At 39.4% G+C, this 27,513-nt stretch overlaps 1 protein-coding gene across 1 annotated transcript in view; it reads left to right on the top strand.

Annotated features, from left to right (window-relative positions):
- The window catches only part of slc25a43 (solute carrier family 25 member 43), a 41,084-nt gene extending 15,333 nt beyond the window's left edge, over positions 1-25,751 (top strand). Inside the window, exons 4-5 of the mRNA XM_061930208.1 lie at positions 10,118-10,252; positions 21,440-25,751. Coding sequence (XP_061786192.1) covers positions 10,118-10,252; positions 21,440-21,679 — 375 coding nt within the window. The 3' untranslated portion in view covers positions 21,680-25,751. The remainder of the gene's footprint in view (positions 1-10,117; positions 10,253-21,439) is intronic.
- Positions 25,752-27,513: the final 1,762 nt, after the last annotated feature.

Genomic DNA, 27,513 nt, shown 5'->3' on the forward strand with positions numbered 1-27,513 from the left:
TTTCTATACTTTCTTATTTTCTTACTAAATGTATGAGGTTTTTTTTTTTCTAGTTTGACAGGGTAAAAAAAATAGTGTCCAATGTTGCAACAAATATTATATTATCTAACAATTTTTGGTCAGATGCCAAATAAATATTTAAATATCTGCTGAACTTATGATTTCGAAGTTATCCGTCGAATTGTACACTATAAAAATGACCAATAGGTTTTACTGAAAAATTTAGGGAGTTTTTTTTTTGCCGCATATTATTGGTAAGTTGGGGAAAAAAACGACCAATGTTTGTTTTTTTACAGTAAAATTCTGTCGACTGAGCTGTCAGTTTTTGTAATTTTTTTTTACTGTAAAATCCACGGTTAATGATTTTATGGTACCACATTTTATTATGGTAAAAACCTGGCAGATGAGTTGCCAAAATAACATTAAACAGCAGTACTGTATTTCTATTTACAGTAATGTGTTGAAAAATAAATAAATAAATAAATAAAAACACCATATATTTTACAGTAAAAGTCTGGCAACTAAGATGCCAGTTTATTTCTGTAAAAAAACAGATTTGTTTTACTCTTTACGTAAAAACTACAAGTTACTCTCCATTAAATGTAGCTAAACTACAAGTTAATTTCCATTAAATGTAACTAAGCTACAAGTTACTCTCCAAAGAGTAACTCGAAGACCTCGATGAAGCAGGCCCGGAGGTGGGGCACGATGGCGAGCGCCTGGTGGCCGGGCCTGTCCCCATGGGGCCCGGCCGGGCACAGCCCGAAGAGGCAACGTGGGTCCCCCCTCCAATGGGCTCACCACCCATAGCAGGGGCCATAGAGGTCGGGTGCAGTGTGAGCTGGGCGGCAGCCGAGGGCAGGGCACTTGGCGGTCCGATCCTCGGCTACATAAGCTGGCTCTTGGGACGTGGAATGTCACTTCGCTGGGGGGGAAGGAGCCTGAGCTAGTGCGTGAGGTGGAGAAGTTCCGGCTAGATATAGTCGGACTCACTTCGACGCACAGCAAGGGCTCTGGAACCACTTCTCTTGAGAGGGGCTGGACTCTCTTCCACTCTGGCGTTGCCGGCAGTGAGAGGCGACGGGCTGGGGTGGCAATTCTTGTTGCCCCTCGGCTCAAAGCCTGCACGTTGGAGTTCAACCCGGTGGACGAGAGGGTAGCTTCCCTCCGCCTTCGGGTGGGGGGGACGGGTCCTGACTGTTGTTTGCGTTTACGCGCCAAACAGCAGCTCAGAGTAACCACCCTTTTTGGATTCACTCGAGGGAGTACTGGAGAGTGCTCCCCCGGGTGATTCCCTCGTTCTACTGGGGGACTTCAACGCTCATGTTGGCAGCGACAGTGAAACCTGGAGAGGTGTGATTGGGAAGAATGGCCGCCCGGATCTGAACCCGAGTGGTGTTCTGTTATTGGACTTTTGTGCTCGTCACAGATTGTCGATAACAAACACCATGTTCAAACATAAGGGTGTCCATATGTGCACTTGGCACCAGGACACCCTAGGCCGCAGTTCCATGATCAACTTTGTAGTTGTGTCATCGGATTTGCGGTCTCATGTTTTGGACACTCGGGTGAAGAGAGGGGCGGAGCTTTCTACCAATCACCACCTGGTGGTGAGTTGGCTGCGATGGTGGGGGAGGATGCCGGACAGACCTGGCAGGCCCAAACGCATTGTGAGGGTTTGCTGGGAACGCCTGGCAGAGTCTCCTGTCAGAGAGAGTTTCAATTTCCCACCTCCGGAAGAACTTTGAACATGTCACGAGGGAGGTGCTGGACATTGAGTCCGAGTGGACAATGTTCCGTACCGCTATTGTCGAGGCGGCCGATTGGAGCTGTGGCCGCAAGGTAGTTGGTGCCTGTCGTGGCGGTAATCCTAGAACCCGTTGGTGGACGCCGGCGGTGAGGGATGCCGTCAGGCTGAAGAAGGAGTCCTATCGGGTTCTTTTGGCTCATGGGACTCCTGAGGCAGCAGACAGGTACCGACAGGCCAAGCGGTGGGCGGCTTCAGCGGTCGCGGAGGCAAAAACTCGGACATGGGAGGAGTTCGGGGAGGCCATGGAAAAAGACTTCCGGACGACTTCGAAGCAATTCTGGACCACCATCCGCCGCCTCAGGAAGGGTAAGCAGTGCAGTGTCAACACCGTGTATGGTGGAGATGGTGCTCTGCTGACCTCGACTGCGGATGTTGTGGATCGGTGGAGGGAATATTTCGAAGACCTCCTCAATCCTACCAGCACGTCTTCCTATGAGGAAGCAGGGCCTGGGGTATCTGTGGTGGGCTCTCCTATTTCTGGGGCCGAGGTAGTTAAAAAGCTCCTCGGTGGCAAGGCCCCGGGGGTGGATGAGATCCGCCCGGAGTTCCTTAAGGCTCTGGATGTTGTGGGGCTGTCTTGGTTGACAAGACTCTGCAACATCGCATGGACATCGGGGGCGGTACCTCTGGATTGGCAGACCGGGGTGGTGGTTCCTCTCTTTAAGAAGGGGAACCGGAGGGTGTGTTCCAACTATCGTGGGATCACACTCCTCAGCCTTCCCGGTAAGGTCTATTCAGGTGTACTGGAGAGGAGGCTACGCCGGATAGTCGAACCTCGGATTCAGGAGGAACAGTGTGGTTTTCGTCCTGGTCGTGGAACTGTGGACCAGCTCTATACTCTCGGCAGGGTCCTTGAGGGTGCATGGGAATTTGCCCAACCAGTCTACATGTGCTTTGTGGACTTGGAGAAGGCATTCGACCGTGTACCCCGGGAAGTCCTGTGGGGAGTGCTCAGAGAGTATGGGGTAACGGACTGTCTTATTGTGGCAGTTCGCTCCCTGTATAATCAGTGTCAGAGCTTGGTCCGCATTGCCGGCAGTAAGTCGGACACGTTTCCAGTGAGGGTTGGACTCCGCCAAGGCTGCCCTTTGTCACCGATTCTGTTCATAACCTTTATGGACAGAATTTCTAGGCGCAGTCAGGGCGTTGAGGGGATCTGGTTTGGTGGCTGCAGGATTAGATCACTGCTATTTGCAGATGATGTGGTCCTGATGGCTTCCTCCGGCCAAGATCTTCAGCTCTCACTGGATCGGTTCGCAGCCGAGTGTGAAGCGACTGGGATGGGAATCAGCACCTCCAAGTCCGAGTCCATGGTTCTCTCCCGGAAAAGGGTGGAGTGCCATCTCCGGGTTGGGGAGGAGATCTTGCCCCAAGTGGAGGAGTTCAAGTACCTCGGAGTCTTGTTCACGAGTGGGAGAAGAGTGGATCGTGAGATCGACAGGCGGATCGGTGCGGCGTCTTCAGTAATGCGGACGCTCTATCGATCCGTTGTGGTGAAGAAGGAGCTGAGCCGGAAGGCAAAGCTCTCGATTTACCGGTCGATCTACGTTCCCATCCTCACCTATGGTCATGAGCTTTGGGTCATGACCGAAAGGACAAGATCACGGGTACAAGCGGCCGAAATGAGTTTCCTCCGCCGAGTGGCGGGGCTCTCCCTTAGAGATAGGGTGAGAAGCTCTGTCTTTCGGGGGGAGCTCAAAGTAAAGCCGCTGCTCCTCCACATCGAGAGTAGCCAGATGAGGTGGTTCGGGCATCTGGTCAGGATGCCACCCGAACGCCTTCCTAGGAAGGTGTTTCGGGCACGTCCGACCGGTAGGAGGCCACGGGGAAGACCTAAGACACGCTGGGAAGACTATCTCTCCCAGCTGGCCTGGGAACCCCTCGGGATCCCCCGGGAGGAGCTGGACAAAGTGGCTGGGGAGAGGGAAGTCTGGGCTTCCCTGCTTAAGCTGCTGCCCCCGCGACCCGACCTCGGATAAGCGGAAGAAGATGGATGGATGGATGGATGGATGAATGTAACTAAGCTACAAGTTACTCTCCATTAAATGTAACTAAGCTACAAGTTACTCTCCATTGAATGTAACTAAGCTACAAGTTACTCTCCATTAAATCATGCTAAGCTGCAAGTTACTCTCCATTAAAGGTTGCTAAGCTACAAGTTACTCTCCATTAAATGTAGCTAAGCTACAAGATACTCTCCATTAAATGTAATTAAGCAACAAGTTACTCTCCATTAAATGTAACTAAGCAACAAGTTACTCTCCATTAAATGTAACTAAGCAACAAGTTACTCTCCATTAAATGTAACTAAGCAACAAGTTACTCTCCATTAAATGTAACTAAGCTACAAGTTACACTCCATTAAAAGTAACTAAGCTACAAGTTACTCGCCATTAAATGTAGCTAAGCTACAAGTTACTCTCCATTAAATGTTGCTAAGCTACAAGTTACTCTCAGTTAAATGTAACTAAGCTACAAGTTACTCCCCATGAAATGATGCTAAGCTACAAGTTACTCTCCATTAAATGTTGCTAAGCTACAAGTTACTCTCAGTTAAATGTAGCTAAGCCATAAGTTACTCTCCATTAAATGTAACTAAGCTACAAGCTACTCTCCATTAAAAGTAACTAAGGTACAAGTTACTCTTTATTAAATGTAACTAAGCTACAAGTTACTCTCCATTAAATGTAACTAAGCTACAAGATACTCTCCATTAAATGTAACTAAGCTAAAAGTTACTCTCCATTAAATGTAGCTAAGCTACAAGATACTCTCCATTAAATGTAATTAAGCAACAAGTTACTCTCCATTAAATGTAACTAAGCTACAAGTTACTCTTTATTAAATATAACTAAGCTACAAGTTACTCTCCATTAAAAGTAAGTAAGCTACAAGTTACTCGCCATTAAATGTAGCTAAGCTACAAGATACTCTCCATTAAATGTAACTAAGCAACAAGTTACTCTCTTAAATGTAACTAAGCTACAAGTTACTCTTCATTAAATGTAACTAAGCTACAAGTTACACTCCATTAAAAGTAACTAAGCTACAAGTTACTCGCCATTAAATGTAGCTAAGCTACAAGTTACTCTCCATTAAATGTTACTAAGCTACAAGTTACTCTCAGTTAAATGTAGCTAAGCTACAAGTTACTCTGTTAAATGTAACTAAGCTACAAGTTACTCCCCATTAAATGTTGCTAAGCTACAAGTTACTCTCCATTAAATGTTGCTAAGCTACAAGGTACTCTCAGTTAAATGTAGCTAAGCTACAAGTTACTCTCCATTAAATGTTGCTAAGCTACACGTTACTCTCAGTTAAATGTAGCTAAGCTACAAGTTACTCTCAGTTAAATGTAACTAAGCTACAAGTTACTCCCCATTAAATGATATTAAGCTACAAGTTACTCTCCATTAAATGTTGCTAAGCTACAAGTTACTCTCAGTTAAATGTAGCTAAGCTACAAGTTACTCTCCATTAAATGTAACTAAGCTACAAGTTACTCTCCATTAAATGTAACTAAGGTACAAGTTACTCTTTATTAAATGTAACTAAGCTACAAGTTACTCTCCATTAAATGTAACTAAGCTACAAGATACTCTCCATTAAATGTTGCTAAGCTAAAAGTTACTCTCCATTAAATGTAGCTAAGCTACAAGATACGCTCCATTAAATGTAATTAAGCAACAAGTTACTCTCCATTAAATGTAACTAAGCTACAAGTTACTCTTTATTAAATATAACTAAGCTACAAGTTACTCTCCATTAAAAGTAACTAAGCTACAAGTTACTCGCCATTAAATGTAGCTAAGCTACAAGATACTCTCCATTAAATGTAACTAAGCGACAAGTTACTCTCCATTAAATGTAGCTAAGCTACAAGATACTCTCCATTAAATATAACTAAGCTACAAGTTACTCTTCATTAAATGTAACTAAGCTACAAGTTACTCGCCATTAAATGTAACTAAGCTACAAGTTACTCTCCATTAAATGTAACTAAGCAACAAGTTACTCTCCATTGAATGTAACTAAGCTACAAGTTACTCGCCATTAAATGTAACTAAGCTACAAGTTACTCTTCATTAAATGTTGCTAAGCTACAAGTTACTCTCAGTTAAATGTAGCTAAGCTACAAGTTACTCTCAGTTAAATGTAACTCAGCTACAAGATACTCTCCATTAAATGTAACTAAGCGACAAGTTACTCTCCATTAAATGTAGCTAAGCTACAAGATACTCTCCATTAAATATAACTAAGCTACAAGTTACTCTTCATTAAATGTAACTAAGCTACAAGTTACTCGCCATTAAATGTAACTAAGCTACAAGTTACTCTCCATTAAATGTTGCTGAGCTACAAGTTACTCTCCATTAAATGTAACTAAGCAACAAGTTACTCTCCATTGAATGTAACTAAGCTACAAGTTACTCGCCATTAAATGTTGCTAAGCTACAAGGTACTCTCAGTTAAATGTAGCTAAGCTACAAGTTACTCTCCATTAAATGTTGCTAAGCTACAAGTTACTCTCAGTTAAATGTAGCTAAGCTACAAGTTACTCTCCATTAAATGTAACTAAGCTACAAGTTACTCTCCATTAAATGTAACTAAGGTACAAGTTACTCTTTATTAAATGTAACTAAGCTACAAGTTACTCTCCATTAAATGTAACTAAGCAACAAGTTACTCTCCATTGAATGTAACTAAGCTACAAGTTACTCGCCATTAAATGTAACTAAGCTACAAGTTACTCTTCATTAAATGTTGCTAAGCTACAAGTTACTCTCAGTTAAATGTAGCTAAGCTACAAGTTACTCTCAGTTAAATGTAACTCAGCTACAAGATACTCTCCATTAAATGTAACTAAGCGACAAGTTACTCTCCATTAAATGTAGCTAAGCTACAAGATACTCTCCATTAAATATAACTAAGCTACAAGTTACTCTTCATTAAATGTAACTAAGCTACAAGTTACTCGCCATTAAATGTAACTAAGCTACAAGTTACTCTCCATTAAATGTTGCTGAGCTACAAGTTACTCTCCATTAAATGTAACTAAGCAACAAGTTACTCTCCATTGAATGTAACTAAGCTACAAGTTACTCGCCATTAAATGTTGCTAAGCTACAAGGTACTCTCAGTTAAATGTAGCTAAGCTACAAGTTACTCTCCATTAAATGTTGCTAAGCTACAAGTTACTCTCAGTTAAATGTAGCTAAGCTACAAGTTACTCTCCATTAAATGTAACTAAGCTACAAGTTACTCTCCATTAAATGTAACTAAGGTACAAGTTACTCTTTATTAAATGTAACTAAGCTACAAGTTACTCTCCATTAAATGTAACTAAGCTACAAGATACTCTCCATTAAATGTTGCTAAGCTAAAAGTTACTCTCCATTAAATGTAGCTAAGCTACAAGATACGCTCCATTAAATGTAATTAAGCAACAAGTTACTCTCCATTAAATGTAACTAAGCTACAAGTTACTCTTTATTAAATATAACTAAGCTACAAGTTACTCTCCATTAAAAGTAACTAAGCTACAAGTTACTCGCCATTAAATGTAGCTAAGCTACAAGATACTCTCCATTAAATGTAACTAAGCGACAAGTTACTCTCCATTAAATGTAGCTAAGCTACAAGATACTCTCCATTAAATATAACTAAGCTACAAGTTACTCTTCATTAAATGTAACTAAGCTACAAGTTACTCGCCATTAAATGTAACTAAGCTACAAGTTACTCTCCATTAAATGTTGCTAAGCTACAAGTTACTCTCCATTAAATGTAACTAAGCAACAAGTTACTCTCCATTGAATGTAACTAAGCTACAAGTTACTCGCCATTAAATGTAACTAAGCTACAAGTTACTCTTCATTAAATGTTGCTAAGCTACACGTTACTCTCAGTTAAATGTAGCTAAGCTACAAGTTACTCTCAGTTAAATGTAACTCAGCTACAAGATACTCTCCATTAAATGTAACTAAGCGACAAGTTACTCTCCATTAAATGTAGCTAAGCTACAAGATACTCTCCATTAAATATAACTAAGCTACAAGTTACTCTTCATTAAATGTAACTAAGCTACAAGTTACTCGCCATTAAATGTAACTAAGCTACAAGTTACTCTCCATTAAATGTTGCTGAGCTACAAGTTACTCTCCATTAAATGTAACTAAGCAACAAGTTACTCTCCATTGAATGTAACTAAGCTACAAGTTACTCGCCATTAAATGTAACTAAGCTACAAGTTACTCTTCATTAAATGTTGCTAAGCTACAAGTTACTCTCAGTTAAATGTAACTCAGCTACAAGTTACTCTCCATTAAATGTAGCTACACTACAAGTTAATTTCCATTACATGTAGCTAAATTACAAGTTAATTTCCATTAAATGTAACTAAGCTACAAGTTACTCTCCATTAAATGTAACTAAGCTACAAGTTACTCTCCATTAAATGTAACTAAACTACAAGTTACTCTCCATTAAATGTAGCTAAACTACAAGTTACTCTCCATTAAATGTAGCTAAACTGCAAGTTAATTTACATTAAATGTAACTAAGCTACAAGTTACTCTCCATTAAATGTAACTAAGCTACAAGTTACTCTCCATTAAATGTAACTAAACTACAAGTTATTCTCCATTAAATGTAGCTAAACTACAAGTTAATTTCCATTGAATGTAGCTAAGATACAAGTTACTCTCCATTAAATGTAGCTAAGCTACAAATTATTCTCCATTAAATGTAGCTGAGCTACAAGTTATGGAGAGTAACTAGTAGTTTAAATATGGACGCACATTATTGTGGGTTTTCTGCACATCATTTTCATTACTAAAGGAAAAATCTAACACTGTTGTGACACGTGGCTTGGCACTGTCTTGCTGAAAATAAGCAGGGGCGTCCATGATAACATTGCTTGGATGGCAACATATGTTGCTCCAAAACCTGTATGTACCTTTCAGCATTAATGGTGCCTTCACAGATGTGTGAGTTACCCATGCCTTGGGCACTAATACACCCCCATACCATCACACATGCTGCCTTTTACACTTTGCGCCTAGAACAGTCCGGATGGTTCTTTTCCTCTTTGGTCCGGAGGACACGACGTCCACAGTTTCCAAAAACGATGTGAAATGTGGACTCGTCAGACCACAGAACACTTTTCCACTTTGCATCAGTCCATCTTCGATGCGCTCGGGCCCAGCGAAGCCGACGGCCTTTCTGGGTGTTGTTGATAAATGGCTTTCGCTTTGCATAGTAGAGTTTTAACTTGCACTTACAGATGTAGCGACCAACTGTAGTGGTTTTCTGAAGTGTTCCTGAGCCCATGTGTTGATATCCTTTACACGCAGTACCGCCTGAGGGATCAAAAGTCCGTAATATCATGGCTTACGTGCAGTGATTTCTCCAGATTCTCTGAACCTTTTGATGATATTACGGGGCGTAGACGGTGAAATCCCTAAATTCCTTGCAATAGCTGGTTGAGAAATGTTGTTCTTAAACAATTTGCTCAGGCATTTGTTGACAAAGTGGCAACCCTCGCCCCGTCCTTGTTTGTGAATGACTGAGCATTTCATGGAAGCTGCTTTTATACCCAATCATGGCACCCACCTGTTCCCAATTATCCTGTTCACCTGTGGGATGTTCCAAATAAGTGTTTGATGAGCGTTCCTCAACTTTCTCGGTCTTTTTTGCCACTTGTGCCAGCTTTTTTGAAACATGTTGCAGGCATCAAATTCCAAATGGGCAATTATTTGCACAAAATAACCAAGTTTTCCAGTTTAAATGATAAGTATCATTTAAGACGGCGCTGGTGTTAGATGGAGACAAGTGTGGACAATATTGGAGACAGCCACATTTGTTCCACAGTAAAAGTATACAGCAGAGGAGAAAACTATTTAACGTTGTTTTTATTTTCTCAGTACAGCGTCCATCAGCTGTGACGTGAACGTTGTCACAACTTGTTTATAAAGTCTTTATTTTGTTTACTGGGATTTCACTCCTTTATTTAACTACTTTATTTAAATACTAGCTGAATGTTTTGTCATCTCATCCAATTGAACGCAGGCTGTGATGTATCAACACGCTGTCATACAAAGATTGTATATTAGATGCGGGAGGTATCACTCCTGTTTTTGTTTCTTTGGGGCCAAACTGGCCACTAGGAGGTGTTTAAAACTTGTTTATTAGACTTTATATTAGCCATACTGCTTTGTGTTTTATATTGATATCAAAAAGTAAACATTATTTGTGTTTTTTCATGTCTCAAAGTTAATACTAAATGTGCAACTCTTTCTTTTGCAGGCGCAGAGTTCCTGTCTCCCCCATTTTGGTGGCGTTGATGTGCATTTTAGTGGTGTCACCGACTGTTTTGTTCAAGTGGTGAAAAATAAGGGGATCTTCTCACTCTGGAGTGGCCTTACTGCGAGCACCATAAAGGTACACAACTTAATCATGTTTGCAACTTTAGTACTGTCCAAAACTTACTCGTGATTGCAACTTTAGTACTGTCCAAAACTTACTCATGTTTGCAACTTTAGTACTGTCCAAAACTTACTCGTGTTTGCAACTTTAGTACTGTCCAAAACTTACTCATATTTGCAACTTTAGTACTGTCCAAAACTTACTCATGTTTGCAACTTTAGTACTGTCCTAAACTTACTCATGTTTGCAACTTTAGTACTGTCCAAAACTTACTCATATTTGCAACTTTAGTACTGTCCAAAACTTACTCATGTTTGCAACTTTACTACTGTCTAAAACTTACTCATGTTTGCAAATTTACTACTGTCCAAAACTTACTCATATTTGCAACTTTAGTACTGTCCAAAACTTACTCATGTTTGCAACTTTAGTACTGTCCAAAACTTACACATGTTTGCAACTTTAGTACTGTCCCAAACGTACTCATGTTTGCAACTTTAGTACTGTCCAAACTTACTCATGTTTGCAACTTTAGTACTGTCCAAAACTTACTCATGTTTGCAAATTTAGTACTACTGTCCACAACTTACTCGTGTTTGCAATTTTAGTACTACTGTCCACAACTTACTCGTGTTTGCAACTTTAGTACTGTCCAAAACTTACTCATGTTTGCAACTTTAGTACTGTCCAAAACTTACTCATGTTTGCAACTTTAGTACTGTCCAAAACTTACACATGTTTGCAACTTTGGTACTGTCCCAAACGTACTCATGTTTGCAACTTTAGTACTGTCCAAAACTTACTCGTGTTTGCAACTTTAGTACTGTCCAAACTTACTCATGTTTGCAACTTTAGTACTGTCCAAAACTTACTCATGTTTGCAAATTTAGTACTACTGTCCACAACTTACTCGTGTTTGCAATTTTAGTACTACTGTCCACAACTTACTCGTGTTTGCAACTTTAGTACTGTCCAAAACTTACTCATGTTTGCAACTTTAGTACTGTCCAAAACTTACTCATGTTTGCAACTTTAGTACTGTCCAAAACTTACACATGTTTGCAACTTTAGTACTGTCCCAAACGTACTCATGTTTGCAACTTTAGTACTGTCCCAAACGTACTCATGTTTGCAACTTTAGTACTGTCCAAAACTTACTCGTGTTTGCAACTTTAGTACTGTCCAAACTTACTCATGTTTGCAACTTTAGTACTGTCCAAAACTTACTCATGTTTGCAAATTTAGTACTACTGTCCACAACTTACTCGTGTTTGCAATTTTAGTACTACTGTCCACAACTTACTCGTGTTTGCAATTTTAGTACTACTGTCCACAACTTACTCGTGTTTGCAACTTTAGTACTGTCCAAAACTTACTCATGTTTGCAACTTTAGTACTGTCCAAAACTTACTCATGTTTGCAACTTTAGTACTGTCCAAAACTTACACATGTTTGCAACTTTAGTACTGTCCAAAACTTACTCATATTTGCAACTTTAGTACTGTCCAAAACTTACTCATGTTTGCAACTTTAGTACTGTCCCAAACGTACTCATGTTTGCAACTTTAGTACTGTCCAAAACTTACTCGTGTTTGCAACTTTAGTACTGTCCAAACTTACTCATGTTTGCAACTTTAGTACTGTCCAAAACTTACTCATGTTTGCAAATTTAGTACTACTGTCCACAACTTACTCGTGTTTGCAATTTTAGTACTACTGTCCACAACTTACTCGTGTTTGCAACTTTAGTACTGTCCAAAACTTACTCATGTTTGCAACTTTAGTACTGTCCAAAACTTACTCATGTTTGCAACTTTAGTACTGTCCAAAACTTACACATGTTTGCAACTTTAGTACTGTCCCAAACGTACTCATGTTTGCAACTATAGTACTGTCCAAAACTTACTCATATTTGCAACTTTAGTACTGTCCAAAACTTACTCATGTTTGCAACTTTAGTACTGTCCTAAACTTACTCATGTTTGCAACTTTAGTACTGTCCAAAACTTACTCATATTTGCAACTTTAGTACTGTCCAAAACTTACTCATGTTTGCAACTTTACTACTGTCTAAAACTTACTCATGTTTGCAAATTTACTACTGTCCAAAACTTACTCATATTTGCAACTTTAGTACTGTCCAAAACTTACTCATGTTTGCAACTTTAGTACTGTCCAAAACTTACTCATGTTTGCAACTTTAGTACTGTCCCAAACGTACTCATGTTTGCAACTTTAGTACTGTCCAAAACTTACTCATAATTTGTAACTTTAGTACTGTCCAAAACTTACTCGTGTTTGCAACTTTAGTACTGTCCAAACTTACTTATGTTTGCAACTTTAGTACTGTCCAAAACTTACTCATGTTTGCAAATTTAGTACTACTGTCCACAACTTACTCGTGTTTGCAATTTTAGTACTACTGTCCACAACTTACTCGTGTTTGCAACTTTAGTACTGTCCAAAACTTACTCATGTTTGCAACTTTAGTACTGTCCAAAACGTACTCATGTTTGCAACTTTAGTACTGTCCAAAACTTACTCATGTTTGCAACTTTTGTACTACTGTCCACAACTTACTCGTGTTTGCAACTTTAGTACTCTCTAAAACTTACTCATGTTTGCAACTTTAGTACTACTGTCCACAACTTACTCGTGTTTGCAACTTTAGTACTACTGTCCACAACTTACTCGTGTTTGCAACTTTAGTACTGTCCAATACTTACTCATGTTTGTAACTTTAGTACTGTCCAATACTTACTCATGTTTGTAACTTTAGTACTGTCCAAAACTTACTCATGTTTGCAACTTTAGTACCGTCCAAAACGTACTCATGTTTGCAGTTTTAGTACTGTCCAAAACTTACTCATGTTTGCAGTTTTAGTACTGTCCTAAACGTACTCATGTTTGCAGTTTTAGTACTGTCCAAAACTTACTCATATTTGCAACTTTAGTACTGTCCAAAACTTACTCGTGTTTGCAACTTTAGTACTGTCCACAACTTACTCGTGTTTGCAACTTTAGTACTGTCCAAAACTTACTCATGTTTGCAACTTTAGTACTGTCCAAAACTTACTCATGTTTGCAACTTTAGTACTGTCCAAAACTTACTCATGTTTGCAACTTTAGTACTACTGTCCACAACTTACTCGTGTTTGCAACTTTAGTACTCTCTAAAACTTACTCATGTTTGCAACTTTAGTACTACTGTCCACAACTTACTCGTGTTTGCAACTTTAGTACTACTGTCCACAACTTACTCGTGTTTGCAACTTTAGTACTGTCCAATACTTACTCATGTTTGTAACTTTAGTACTGTCCAAAACTTACTCATATTTGCAACTTTAGTACTGTCCAAAACTTACTCATGTTTGCAACTTTACTACTGTCTAAAACTTACTCATGTTTGCAACTTTAGTACTGTCCTAAACTTACTCATGTTTGCAACTTTAGTACTGTCCAAAACTTACTCATATTTGCAACTTTAGTACTGTCCAAAACTTACTCATGTTTGCAACTTTACTACTGTCTAAAACTTACTCATGTTTGCAAATTTACTACTGTCCAAAACTTACTCATATTTGCAACTTTAGTACTGTCCAAAACTTACACATGTTTGCAACTTTAGTACTGTCCCAAACGTACTCATGTTTGCAACTTTAGTACTGTCCAAAACTTACTCGTGTTTGCAACTTTAGTACTGTCCAAACTTACTCATGTTTGCAATTTTAGTACTGTCCAAAACTTACTCATGTTTGCAAATTTAGTACTACTGTCCACAACTTACTCGTGTTTGCAATTTTAGTACTACTGTCCACAACTTACTTGTGTTTGCAACTTTAGTACTGTCCAAAACTTACTCATGTTTGCAACTTTAGTACTGTCCAAAACTTACACGTTTGCAACTTTTGTACTGTCCAAAACTTGCTCATATTTGCAACTTTAGTACTGTCCAAAACTTACACATGTTTGCAACTTTAGTACTGTCCCAAACGTACTCATGTTTGCAACTTTAGTACTGTCCAAAACTTACTCGTGTTTGCAACTTTAGTACTGTCCAAACTTACTCATGTTTGCAATTTTAGTACTGTCCAAAACTTACTCATGTTTGCAAATTTAGTACTACTGTCCACAACTTACTCGTGTTTGCAATTTTAGTACTACTGTCCACAACTTACTCGTGTTTGCAACTTTAGTACTGTCCAAAACTTACTCATGTTTGCAACTTTAGTACTGTCCAAAACTTACTCATGTTTGCAACTTTAGTACTGTCCAAAACTTACACGTTTGCAACTTTAGTACTGTCCAAAACTTACTCATATTTGCAACTTTAGTACTGTCCAAAACTTACTCATGTTTGCAACTTTAGTACTGTCCCAAACGTACTCATGTTTGCAACTTTAGTACTGTCCAAAACTTACTCGTGTTTGCAACTTTAGTACTGTCCAAACTTACTCATGTTTGCAACTTTAGTACTGTCCAAAACTTACTCATGTTTGCAAATTTAGTACTACTGTCCACAACTTACTCGTGTTTGCAATTTTAGTACTATTGTCCACAACTTACTCGTGTTTGCAACTTTAGTACTGTCCAAAACTTACTCATGTTTGCAACTTTAGTACTGTCCAAAACTTACTCATGTTTGCAACTTTAGTACTGTCCAAAACTTAGACATGTTTGCAACTTTAGTACTGTCCCAAACGTACTCATGTTTGCAACTTTAGTACTGTCCAAAACTTACTCATATTTGCAACTTTAGTACTGTCCAAAACTTACTCATGTTTGCAACTTTAGTACTGTCCTAAACTTACTCATGTTTGCAACTTTAGTACTGTCCAAAACTTACTCATATTTGCAACTTTAGTACTGTCCAAAACTTACTCATGTTTGCAACTTTAGTACTGTCCAAAACTTACACGTTTGCAACTTTAGTACTGTCCAAAACTTACTCATATTTGCAACTTTAGTACTGTCCAAAACTTACTCATGTTTGCAACTTTAGTACTGTCCCAAACGTACTCATGTTTGCAACTTTAGTACTGTCCAAAACTTACTCGTGTTTGCAACTTTAGTACTGTCCAAACTTACTCATGTTTGCAACTTTAGTACTGTCCAAAACTTACTCATGTTTGCAAATTTAGTACTACTGTCCACAACTTACTCGTGTTTGCAATTTTAGTACTACTGTCCACAACTTACTCGTGTTTGCAACTTTAGTACTGTCCAAAACTTACTCATGTTTGCAACTTTAGTACTGTCCAAAACTTACTCATGTTTGCAACTTTAGTACTGTCCAAAACTTACACATGTTTGCAACTTTAGTACTGTCCCAAACGTACTCATGTTTGCAACTATAGCACTGTCCAAAACTTACTCATGTTTGCAACTTTAGTACTGTCCAAAACTTACTCGTGTTTGCAACTTTAGTACTGTCCAAACTTACTCATGTTTGCAACTTTAGTACTGTCCAAAACTTACTCATGTTTGCAAATTTAGTACTACTGTCCACAACTTACTCGTGTTTGCAATTTTAGTACTACTGTCCACAACTTACTCGTGTTTGCAATTTTAGTACTACTGTCCACAACTTACTCGTGTTTGCAACTTTAGTACTGTCCAAAACTTACTCATGTTTGCAACTTTAGTACTGTCCAAAACTTACTCATGTTTGCAACTTTAGTACTGTCCAAAACTTACACATGTTTGCAACTTTAGTACTGTCCAAAACTTACTCATATTTGCAACTTTAGTACTGTCCAAAACTTACTCATGTTTGCAACTTTAGTACTGTCCCAAACGTACTCATGTTTGCAACTTTAGTACTGTCCAAAACTTACTCGTGTTTGCAACTTTAGTACTGTCCAAACTTACTCATGTTTGCAACTTTAGTACTGTCCAAAACTTACTCATGTTTGCAAATTTAGTACTCCTGTCCACAACGTACTCGTGTTTGCAATTTTAGTACTACTGTCCACAACTTACTCGTGTTTGCAACTTTAGTACTGTCCAAAACTTACTCATGTTTGCAACTTTAGTACTGTCCAAAACTTACTCATGTTTGCAACTTTAGTACTGTCCAAAACTTACACATGTTTGCAACTTTAGTACTGTCCCAAACGTACTCATGTTTGCAACTATAGTACTGTCCAAAACTTACTCATATTTGCAACTTTAGTACTGTCCAAAACTTACTCATGTTTGCAACTTTAGTACTGTCCTAAACTTACTCATGTTTGCAACTTTAGTACTGTCCAAAACTTACTCATATTTGCAACTGTAGTACTGTCCAAAACTTACTCATGTTTGCAACTTTACTACTGTCTAAAACTTACTCATGTTTGCAAATTTACTACTGTCCAAAACGTACTCATATTTGCAACTTTAGTACTGTCCAAAACTTACTCATGTTTGCAACTTTAGTACTGTCCAAAACTTACTCATGTTTGCAACTTTAGTACTGTCCCAAACGTACTCATGTTTGCAACTTTAGTACTGTCCAAAACTTACTCATAATTTGTAACTTTAGTACTGTCCAAAACTTACTCGTGTTTGCAACTTTAGTACTGTCCAAACTTACTCATGTTTGCAACTTTAGTACTGTCCAAAACTTACTCATGTTTGCAAATTTAGTACTACTGTCCACAACTTACTCGTGTTTGCAATTTTAGTACTACTGTCCACAACTTACTCGTGTTTGCAACTTTAGTACTGTCCAAAACTTACTCATGTTTGCAACTTTAGTACTGTCCAAAACGTACTCATGTTTGCAACTTTAGTACTGTCCAAAACTTACTCATGTTTGCAACTTTAGTACTACTGTCCACAACTTACTCGTGTTTGCAACTTTAGTACTACTGTCCACAACTTACTCGTGTTTGCAACTTTAGTACTACTGTCCACAACTTACTCGTGTTTGCAACTTTAGTACTGTCCAATACTTACTCATGTTTGTAACTTTAGTACTGTCCAATACTTACTCATGTTTGTAACTTTAGTACTGTCCAAAACTTACTCATGTTTGCAACTTTAGTACCGTCCAAAACTTACTCATGTTTGCAGTTTTAGTACTGTCCAAAACTTACTCATGTTTGCAGTTTTAGTACTGTCCTAAACGTACTCATGTTTGCAGTTTTAGTACTGTCCAAAACTTACTCATATTTGCAACTTTAGTACTGTCCAAAACTTACTCGTGTTTGCAACTTTAGTACTGTCCACAACTTACTCGTGTTTGCAACTTTAGTACTGTCCAAAACTTACTCATGTTTGCAACTTTAGTACTGTCCAAAACTTACTCATGTTTGCAACTTTAGTACTGTCCAAAACTTACTCATGTTTGCAACTTTAGTACTACTGTCCACAACTTACTCGTGTTTGCAACTTTAGTACTCTCTAAAACTTACTCATGTTTGCAACTTTAGTACTACTGTCCACAACTTACTCGTGTTTGCAACTTTAGTACTACTGTCCACAACTTACTCGTGTTTGCAACTTTAGTACTGTCCAATACTTACTCATGTTTGTAACTTTAGTACTGTCCAAAACTTACTCATATTTGCAACTTTAGTACTGTCCAAAACTTACTCATGTTTGCAACTTTACTACTGTCTAAAACGTACTCATGTTTGCAACTTTAGTACTGTCCTAAACTTACTCATGTTTGCAACTTTAGTACTGTCCAAAACTTACTCATATTTGCAACTTTAGTACTGTCCAAAACTTACTCATGTTTGCAACTTTACTACTGTCTAAAACTTACTCATGTTTGCAAATTTACTACTGTCCAAAACTTACTCATATTTGCAACTTTAGTACTGTCCAAAACTTACACATGTTTGCAACTTTAGTACTGTCCCAAACGTACTCATGTTTGCAACTTTAGTACTGTCCAAAACTTACTCGTGTTTGCAACTTTAGTACTGTCCAAACTTACTCATGTTTGCAATTTTAGTACTGTCCAAAACTTACTCATGTTTGCAAATTTAGTACTACTGTCCACAACTTACTCGTGTTTGCAATTTTAGTACTACTGTCCACAACTTACTCGTGTTTGCAACTTTAGTACTGTCCAAAACTTACTCATGTTTGCAACTTTAGTACTGTCCAAAACTTACTCATGTTTGCAACTTTAGTACTGTCCAAAACTTACACGTTTGCAACTTTAGTACTGTCCAAAACTTACTCATATTTGCAACTTTAGTACTGTCCAAAACTTACACATGTTTGCAACTTTAGTACTGTCCCAAACGTACTCATGTTTGCAACTTTAGTACTGTCCAAAACTTACTCGTGTTTGCAACTTTAGTACTGTCCAAACTTACTCATGTTTGCAATTTTAGTACTGTCCAAAACTTACTCATGTTTGCAAATTTAGTACTACTGTCCACAACTTACTCGTGTTTGCAATTTTAGTACTACTGTCCACAACTTACTCGTGTTTGCAACTTTAGTACTGTCCAAAACTTACTCATGTTTGCAACTTTAGTACTGTCCAAAACTTACTCATGTTTGCAACTTTAGTACTGTCCAAAACTTACACGTTTGCAACTTTAGTACTGTCCAAAACTTCCTCATATTTGCAACTTTAGTACTGTCCAAAACTTACTCATGTTTGCAACTTTAGTACTGTCCCAAACGTACTCATGTTTGCAACTTTAGTACTGTCCAAAACTTACTCGTGTTTGCAACTTTAGTACTGTCCAAACTTACTCATGTTTGCAACTTTAGTACTGTCCAAAACTTACTCATGTTTGCAAATTTAGTACTACTGTCCACAACTTACTCGTGTTTGCAATTTTAGTACTATTGTCCACAACTTACTCGTGTTTGCAACTTTAGTACTGTCCAAAACTTACTCATGTTTGCAACTTTAGTACTGTCCAAAACTTACTCATGTTTGCAACTTTAGTACTGTCCAAAACTTACACATGTTTGCAACTTTAGTACTGTCCCAAACGTACTCATGTTTGCAACTTTAGTACTGTCCAAAACTTACTCATATTTGCAACTTTAGTACTGTCCAAAACTTACTCATGTTTGCAACTTTAGTACTGTCCTAAACTTACTCATGTTTGCAACTTTAGTACTGTCCAAAACTTACTCATATTTGCAACTTTAGTACTGTCCAAAACTTACTCATGTTTGCAACTTTAGTACTGTCCAAAACTTACACGTTTGCAACTTTAGTACTGTCCAAAACTTACTCATATTTGCAACTTTAGTACTGTCCCAAACGTACTCATGTTTGCAACTTTAGTACTGTCCCAAACGTACTCATGTTTGCAACTTTAGTACTGTCCAAAACTTACTCGTGTTTGCAACTTTAGTACTGTCCAAACTTACTCATGTTTGCAACTTTAGTACTGTCCAAAACTTACTCATGTTTGCAAATTTAGTACTACTGTCCATAACTTACTCGTGTTTGCAATTTTAGTACTATTGTCCACAACTTACTCGTGTTTGCAACTTTAGTACTGTCCAAAACTTACTCATGTTTGCAACTTTAGTACTGTCCAAAACTTACTCATGTTTGCAACTTTAGTACTGTCCAAAACTTACACATGTTTGCAACTTTAGTACTGTCCCAAACGTACTCATGTTTGCAACTTTAGTACTGTCCAAAACTTACTCATATTTGCAACTTTAGTACTGTCCAAAACTTACTCATGTTTGCAACTTTAGTACTGTCCTAAACTTACTCATGTTTGCAACTTTAGTACTGTCCAAAACTTACTCATATTTGCAACTTTAGTACTGTCCAAAACTTACTCATGTTTGCAACTTTACTACTGTCTAAAACTTACTCATGTTTGCAAATTTACTACTGTCCAAAACTTACTCATATTTGCAACTTTAGTACTGTCCAAAACTTACTCATGTTTGCAACTTTAGTACTGTCCAAAACTTACTCATGTTTGCAACTTTAGTACTGTCCCAAACGTACTCATGTTTGCAACTTTAGTACTGTCCAAAACTTACTCATAATTTGTAACTTTAGTACTGTCCAAAACTTACTCGTGTTTGCAACTTTAGTACTGTCCAAACTTACTCATGTTTGCAACTTTAGTACTGTCCAAAACTTACTCATGTTTGCAAATTTAGTACTACTGTCCACAACTTACTCGTGTTTGCAATTTTAGTACTACTGTCCACAACTTACTCGTATTTGCAACTTTAGTACTGTCCAAAACTTACTCATGTTTGCAACTTTAGTACTGTCCAAAACTTACTCATGTTTGCAACTTTAGTACTGTCCAAAACTTACTCATGTTTGCAACTTTAGTACTACTGTCCACAACTTACTCGTGTTTGCAACTTTAGTACTCTCTAAAACTTACTCATGTTTGCAACTTTAGTACTACTGTCCACAACTTACTCGTGTTTGCAACTTTAGTACTACTGTCCACAACTTACTCGTGTTTGCAACTTTAGTACTGTCCAATACTTACTCATGTTTGTAACTTTAGTACTGTCCAAAACTTACTCATGTTTGCAACTTTAGTACCGTCCAAAACGTACTCATGTTTGCAGTTTTAGTACTGTCCAAAACTTACTCATGTTTGCAGTTTTAGTACTGTCCTAAACGTACTCATGTTTGCAGTTTTAGTACTGTCCAAAACTTACTCATATTTGCAACTTTAGTACTGTCCAAAACTTACTCATGTTTGCAACTTTAGTACTGTCCAAAACTAAAAAAAACAAAGCCTTTTTATTTTGTGACATTCACTTTGAGCCGTCTAATAATTTAAATACTTCAATGATATAAATTAAATAACTATGTAATACTTTAGAAAACAAGAAAGAACAAAACATGGTCATAATAATTGCAGCAACATAGAACATGGAGAAAGTGCAAAAAAACGACTTACTTGAGCGTTGTAATGTTTGACGCTCATAATTCCGGGTGTTCCTGAATGCAATGTTTAAGTCAGCAGTACAGTTTGAAATATTCAAATAATCACAATCTACCGCTTTCCTCTGTTCTATGGTCGTCATCACACCTTTTTCTACACTTCTGTGGGTAACCCTTGGCCTATATGTGAGGTGAAACAATGCAGAGTGGGTAATTAATAGCAGCGCTATCACGAGCGAGGTGAGCGGGCGGTCTGGGGAACAGCATGCCGGCCTCTCTGGTTTCAGCTGCAAATGTCAAGGTGGTCGTTGTACACCAGGCGGACATTTGACGTGTCCTTCCTTCCCCGCCAGATCCTTCCCTACTTCGGCCTCCTCTTCGCCTGCTTCGAGCTCTGCAAGCAGGCCTGCCTCTACCGCAACGGCTACATCGTGTCGCCCCTCAGCTACCAGCTGGCGCCGGGCGTGGACCAGAGCCTGGGCCCGGCCGAGCTGCGGGAGGCCAAGCGCTACCTGAGGAACTACGGGGCGGGGGCGGGGGCGGGGCAGACCGACGATTTTTGGGAACGGCTGGTGAAAAACTCTCATAAATGAAGGTTTGTGGAAGACACTTCATTAGGTACACCACCCAGTGAGGTCCTATGAGGAGCCGGACACTTCATTAGGTACACCACCCAGTAAGGTCCTACTGGGAGCCGGACACTTCATTAGGTACACCACCCAACGAGGTCTTTTTAGGAGCTGGACACTTCATTAGGTACACCACCAATGAGGTCCTACTGGGAGCCGGACACTTCATTAGGTACACCACCCAATGAGGTCCTACTGGGAGCCCGACACTTCATTAGGTACACCACCCAATAAAGTCCTATTGGGAGCTGGACACTTCATTAGGTACACCACTCAACAAGGTCCTATTAAGCCGGACACTTCATTAGGTACACCACCCAATGAGGTCCTACTGGGAGCCGGACACTTCATTAGGTACACCACCCAACAAGGTCCTATTAAGCCGGACACTTCATTAGGTACACCACCCAATGAGGTCCTATTAGGAGCCGGACACTTCATTAAGTACACCACCCAATGAGGTCCTATTAGGAGCCGGACACTTCATTAGGTACACCACCCAACGAGGTCCCATTAGGAGCCGGACACTTAATTAGGTACAGCACCCAGTAAGGTCCTATTGGGAGCCGGACACTTCATTAGGTACACCACCCAGTGAGGTCCCATTAGGAGCCGGACACTTCATTAGGTACACCACCCAATGAGGTCCTATTGGGAGCCGGACACTTCATTAGGTACACCACGCAACGAGGTCCTACTAGGAGCCGGACACTTCATTAGGTACACCACCCAATGAGGTCCTATGAGGAGCCGGACACTTCATTAGGTACACCACCCAACGAAGTCCTATGAGGAGCCGGACACTTCATTAAGTACACCACCCAACGAGGTCTTATTAGAAGCCGGACACTTCATTAGGTACACCACTAAATGAGGTCCCATTGGGAGCCGGACACTTCATTAGGTACACCACCCAATGAGGTCCTATGAGGAGCCGGACACTTCATTAGGTACACCACCCAACGAAGTCCTATGAGGAGCCGGACACTTCATTAGGTACACCACCCAACGAGGTCTTATTAGAAGCCGGACACTTCATTAGGTACACCACTAAATGAGGTCCCATTGGGAGCCGGACACTTCATTAGGTACACCACCCAATGAGGTCCCATTAGGAGGTGGACACTTCATTAAGTACACCACCCAATGAGGTCCCATTAGGAGGTGGACACTTCATTAGGTACACCACCAAATGAGGTCCCATTGGGAGCCGGACACTTCATTAGGTACACCACCCAATGAGGTCCTACTGGGAGGTGGACATTTCATTAGGTACACCACCCAATGAGATCCTACTGGGAGCCGGACACTTAATTAAGTACCCTATTGAAGTGTACCTAATTGACCCTATTTTCGAGAGGTTGCACTCTGACATAATTTTTATTTATTTAGTTTGCCACTCTCATATTACTAAAGTCATCAACATTATAGAAAGCATGTAGTCCACAAATGTACCCTTACTGTATCTTAATGTGACTTATTCTGCTCTCATTTGATGTTCTCTCCAAGCATTATAATCTGTTTGGATATTGTCCAATTTCGTAACACACCTGCATGGTTCATGAAGCTAATTTATAAGTTACACATTCCGGAAGCAAATGTCTACCTCCTAACCCGCTCTACAAAACCCAAAAGCAGTGAAGTTGTCACGTTGTGTAAATGTTAAATAAAAAGAGAATACAATGATTTGCAAATCCTTTTCAACTTATATTCAATTGAATAGACTGCAAAGACAAGATATCTAACGTTTAAACTGGAAAACTTTGTTATTTTTTTGCAAATATTAGCTCATTTGGAATTTGATGCCTGCAACATGTTTAAAAAAAGCTGGCACAAGTGGCAAAAAAGAGTGAGAAAGTTGAGAAATGCTCATCAAACACTTATTTGGAACATCCCACAGGTGAACAGGCTAATTGGGAACAGGTGGGTGCCATGATTGGGTATAAAAGTAGATTCAATGAAATGCTCAGTCATTCACAAACAAGGACGGAGCGAGGGTCACCACTTTGTCAACAAATGCCTGAGCAAATTGTTTAAGAACAACATTCTATCTGTGTTGGCCCTGCGATGAGGTGGCCACTTGTCCAGCTGAGATAGGCTCCAGCACCCCCTGCGACCCCGAAAGGGACAAGCGGTAGGAAATGGATGGATGGATGGATTACTCAACCAGCTATTGCAAGGAATTTAGGGATTTCACCATCTACGCTCCGTAATATCATCAAAAGTTTCAGAGAATCTGGAGAAATCACTGCATGTAAGCGACATTGCCCGTGACCTTGGATCCCTCAGGCGGTACTGCATCCAAAAGCGACATCAGTGTGTAAAGGATATCACCGCATGGGTTCAGGAACACTTCAGAAAACCACTGTCAGTAACTACAGTTGGTCGTGACATCTGTAAGTGCAAGTTAAAACTCTACTATGCAAAGCGAAAGCCATTTATCAACAACACCCAGAAACGCCGCCGGCTTCGCTGGGCCCGAGCTCATCTAAGATGGACTGATACAAAGTGGAAAAGTGTTCTGTGGTCTGACGAGTCCACATTTGAAATTGTTTCTGGAAATTGTGGACGTCGTGAACAAAGAGGAAAAGAACCATCCGGATTGTTCTAGGCTCAAAGTGTAAAAGCCAGCATCTGTGATGGTATGGGGGTGTATTAGTGCCCAAGGCATGGGTAACTTACACTTCTGTAAAGGCACCATTAATACTGAAAGGTACATACAGGTTTTGGAGCAACATGTGTTGTCATCCAAGCAACGTTATCATGGACGCCCCTGCTTATTTCAGCAAGAAGTTGCCAAGCCACGTGCTACAACAGCGTGGCTTCATAGTAAAAGAGTGCGGGTACTAGACTGGCATGCCTGTAGTCCAGACATTGAAAATGTGTGGTGCAATATGAAGGCTAAAATATCAGAAGGGAGACTGTTGAACAACTTAAGCTGTACATCAAGCAAGAATGGGAAAGAATTCCACTTCAAAAATGTGTCTCCTCAGTTCCCAAACCTTTACTGAGTGTTGTTTAAAGGAAAGACCATGTAACACAGTGGTAAAAATATGTTGCTGCCATTAAATTCGAAGTTAATTATTAAGTTTAAAATTGTTTTTGGAAGCTGTGGACCCAAAGAGGAAAAGAACCATCCGGATTGTTATCGGCCAGCATGTGTGATGTATGGGGGTGTATTAGTGCCCAAGACATGGGTAACTTACACATCTGTGAAGGCACCATTAATGCTGAAAGGTACATACATGTTTGGAGTAACATATGTTGCCATCCAAGCCACGTTATCATGGACGCCCCTGCTTATTTCAGCAAGACGATGCCAAGCCACGTGTTACAACAGCGTGGCTTCGTAGTAAAATAGTGCTGGTACTAGACTGGCCTGCCTGTAGTCCAGACATTGAAAATGTGTGGTGCAATATGAAGGCTAAAATATCAGAAGGGAGACTGTTGAACAACTTAAGCTGTACATCAAGCAAGAATGGGAACGAATTCCACTTCAAAAATGTGTCTCCTCAGTTCCCAAACCTTTACTGAGTGTTGTTAAAAGGAAAGGCCATGTGACACAGTGGTAAAATTGCACAATGCAATGTGTTGCTGCCATTAAATTCGAAGTTCATGATTATTTGCAAAAAAATAGCAAAGTTTACCAGTTCGAATGTTAAGTATCTTGTCTTTGCAGTCTATTCAATTGGATATAAGTTGAAAAGGAATGTTTTTATTTACCATTTACACAATGTGACAACCTCCCTGGTCTTGGGTTTTGTACTAACTGTCATGACCTCCACTGCAAGTATAGTGCCATTAAACACATGAAGTCCCCAAAACCTGGACGGACTAAAGGACTGGACTCCATAACAATCTCCGTCATGTCCTGCTGCTAAAGTGTTATTTATACACAACGTGCCTTCCAAGTGGTGTATTCCAGCGACGACGTCACAACCTGAAATGAAAAGAGTCAATATTTCAGACGGTGTGGAATGTTTTTAACCAGCAAGTTGGAGACTGGCAATAAACTTCACGTTGATTTGTGTTGGACTTTTTTTTTTTTTTTGCTTTTCATGTCAGTTGCTGCCTGCATGGAGTGGAAAGTACACCCGGGGTCTCTTCTGCTGGGCTACTGACGCATTTAAGGTGTGTAAGTGGTCAGCTGATTTACTCACGTCATACTACACACACACACACACACACACACACACTTTACAGAGTGACAGCCAAAGGACCGTGACAGCTGGGGTGACCTTTACCCTCCATAGCAGCTGCTTCCCCCTCACAAATCTTTCTACTTTCTTTAATGAGGCTTATTGTCCTTTTATTATCACACACATTATTTACTTGAGAAAAGTTTGCAAAAAAAGGCCCTCGGTCTTGTCACGCTTGTGGTCACGTCCTCTCCCGTGCTCTGACTTACCGCCAAAAATTCGGGACCCCCCAATTAGGGTTGTACCGGTACTAGTATAGTATCGCGGTACTAATGAATCAAAAACGGTACTATTCTTGGGCATGACGGTGTGTCGTCAAGTTGTGACATTGCTGGTTTTGCGAGCAGAGGAGCATGTTCGGCAGCGCACACACACAGAGTACTTACAAGCAGACACAGTGTGTAGACAGAAAAGGGAGAACGGACGCATTTTGGTGTAAAAAGTAAAGATAAAGGGGAGGTTATAAGGGTTAGCTAGTTAGCAGCTAATGTCCATCCGCGGTCACTAAGTTTCTTACAAGTATCATTATCACTGGAGGACGAGGAATAGCTAAACATGCTTCACTACACACCGTAGGAGGATACAATAGCTCACCGGCGTCACAATGTAAACAAACGCCATGGGTGGATCTACACCTGACATCCACTGTAATGATACCAAGTACAAGAGCGTATCTAGTCGATACTACTATGATTGCATCAATATTTTTTATCGTCACTAAATATTTTTTCTTTAAAAAAAAAATGGTATATTATGTTTTTAAAGTCAGTAAATACGTCCCTGGACACGTGAGGACTTTGAATATGACCAATGTATGATCCTGTAACTACTTGGTATCGGATCGATACCTGAATGTGTGGTATCATCCAAAACTAATGTAAAGTGTCAAAGAAGAGAAGAATAAGTGATTAATACATTTTAACATAAGTGTAGATAGAACATGTTAAAAGAGAAAATAAGCAGATATTAACAGTAAATGAACAAGTAGATTAATAATCTATTTTTACAGTTTGTCCTTTATAATGTAGACAAAATAATAGGTAGATAAATGACACAATATGTTACTGCATACGTCAGCAGACTAGGAGTCTTTGTTTGTTTACTTACTACTGAAAGACAAGTTGTCTAGTATGTTCACTATTTTATTTAAGGACTAAATTGCAATAATAAACATATGTTTCATGAACATTAAGATTTTTTTGTTCAAATAAAGACAATATTGCCACCAATACCAAAATATTGGTATGGAGACAACACTATACTCAATATATATTCGCCGTACCTGACGCGCCTGCAAAATTTGCGGACTTTTCGTGCATGTTAAGGCGTCCAAGTGCGTCGAAGAAAAAACAAAGCAACCGTGAAATCACAAGAAACATGTTACTGTGAAATCACAAGAAACATGTTACTGTGAAATCACAACAAACATGCTTCTGTGAAATCACAACAAACATGTTACAGTGAAATCACAACAAACACGTTACTATGAAATCACAACAAACATGTTACTGTGAAATCACGAAAAACATGTTACTGTGAAATCACAACAAACATGTTACCATAAAATCACAACAAACATGTTACCGTGAAATCACAAGA

Source organism: Nerophis lumbriciformis, linkage group LG36 (assembly GCF_033978685.3).
Source record: "Nerophis lumbriciformis linkage group LG36, RoL_Nlum_v2.1, whole genome shotgun sequence".
In the NCBI taxonomy this organism is placed as follows: Eukaryota; Metazoa; Chordata; class Actinopteri; order Syngnathiformes; family Syngnathidae; genus Nerophis; species Nerophis lumbriciformis.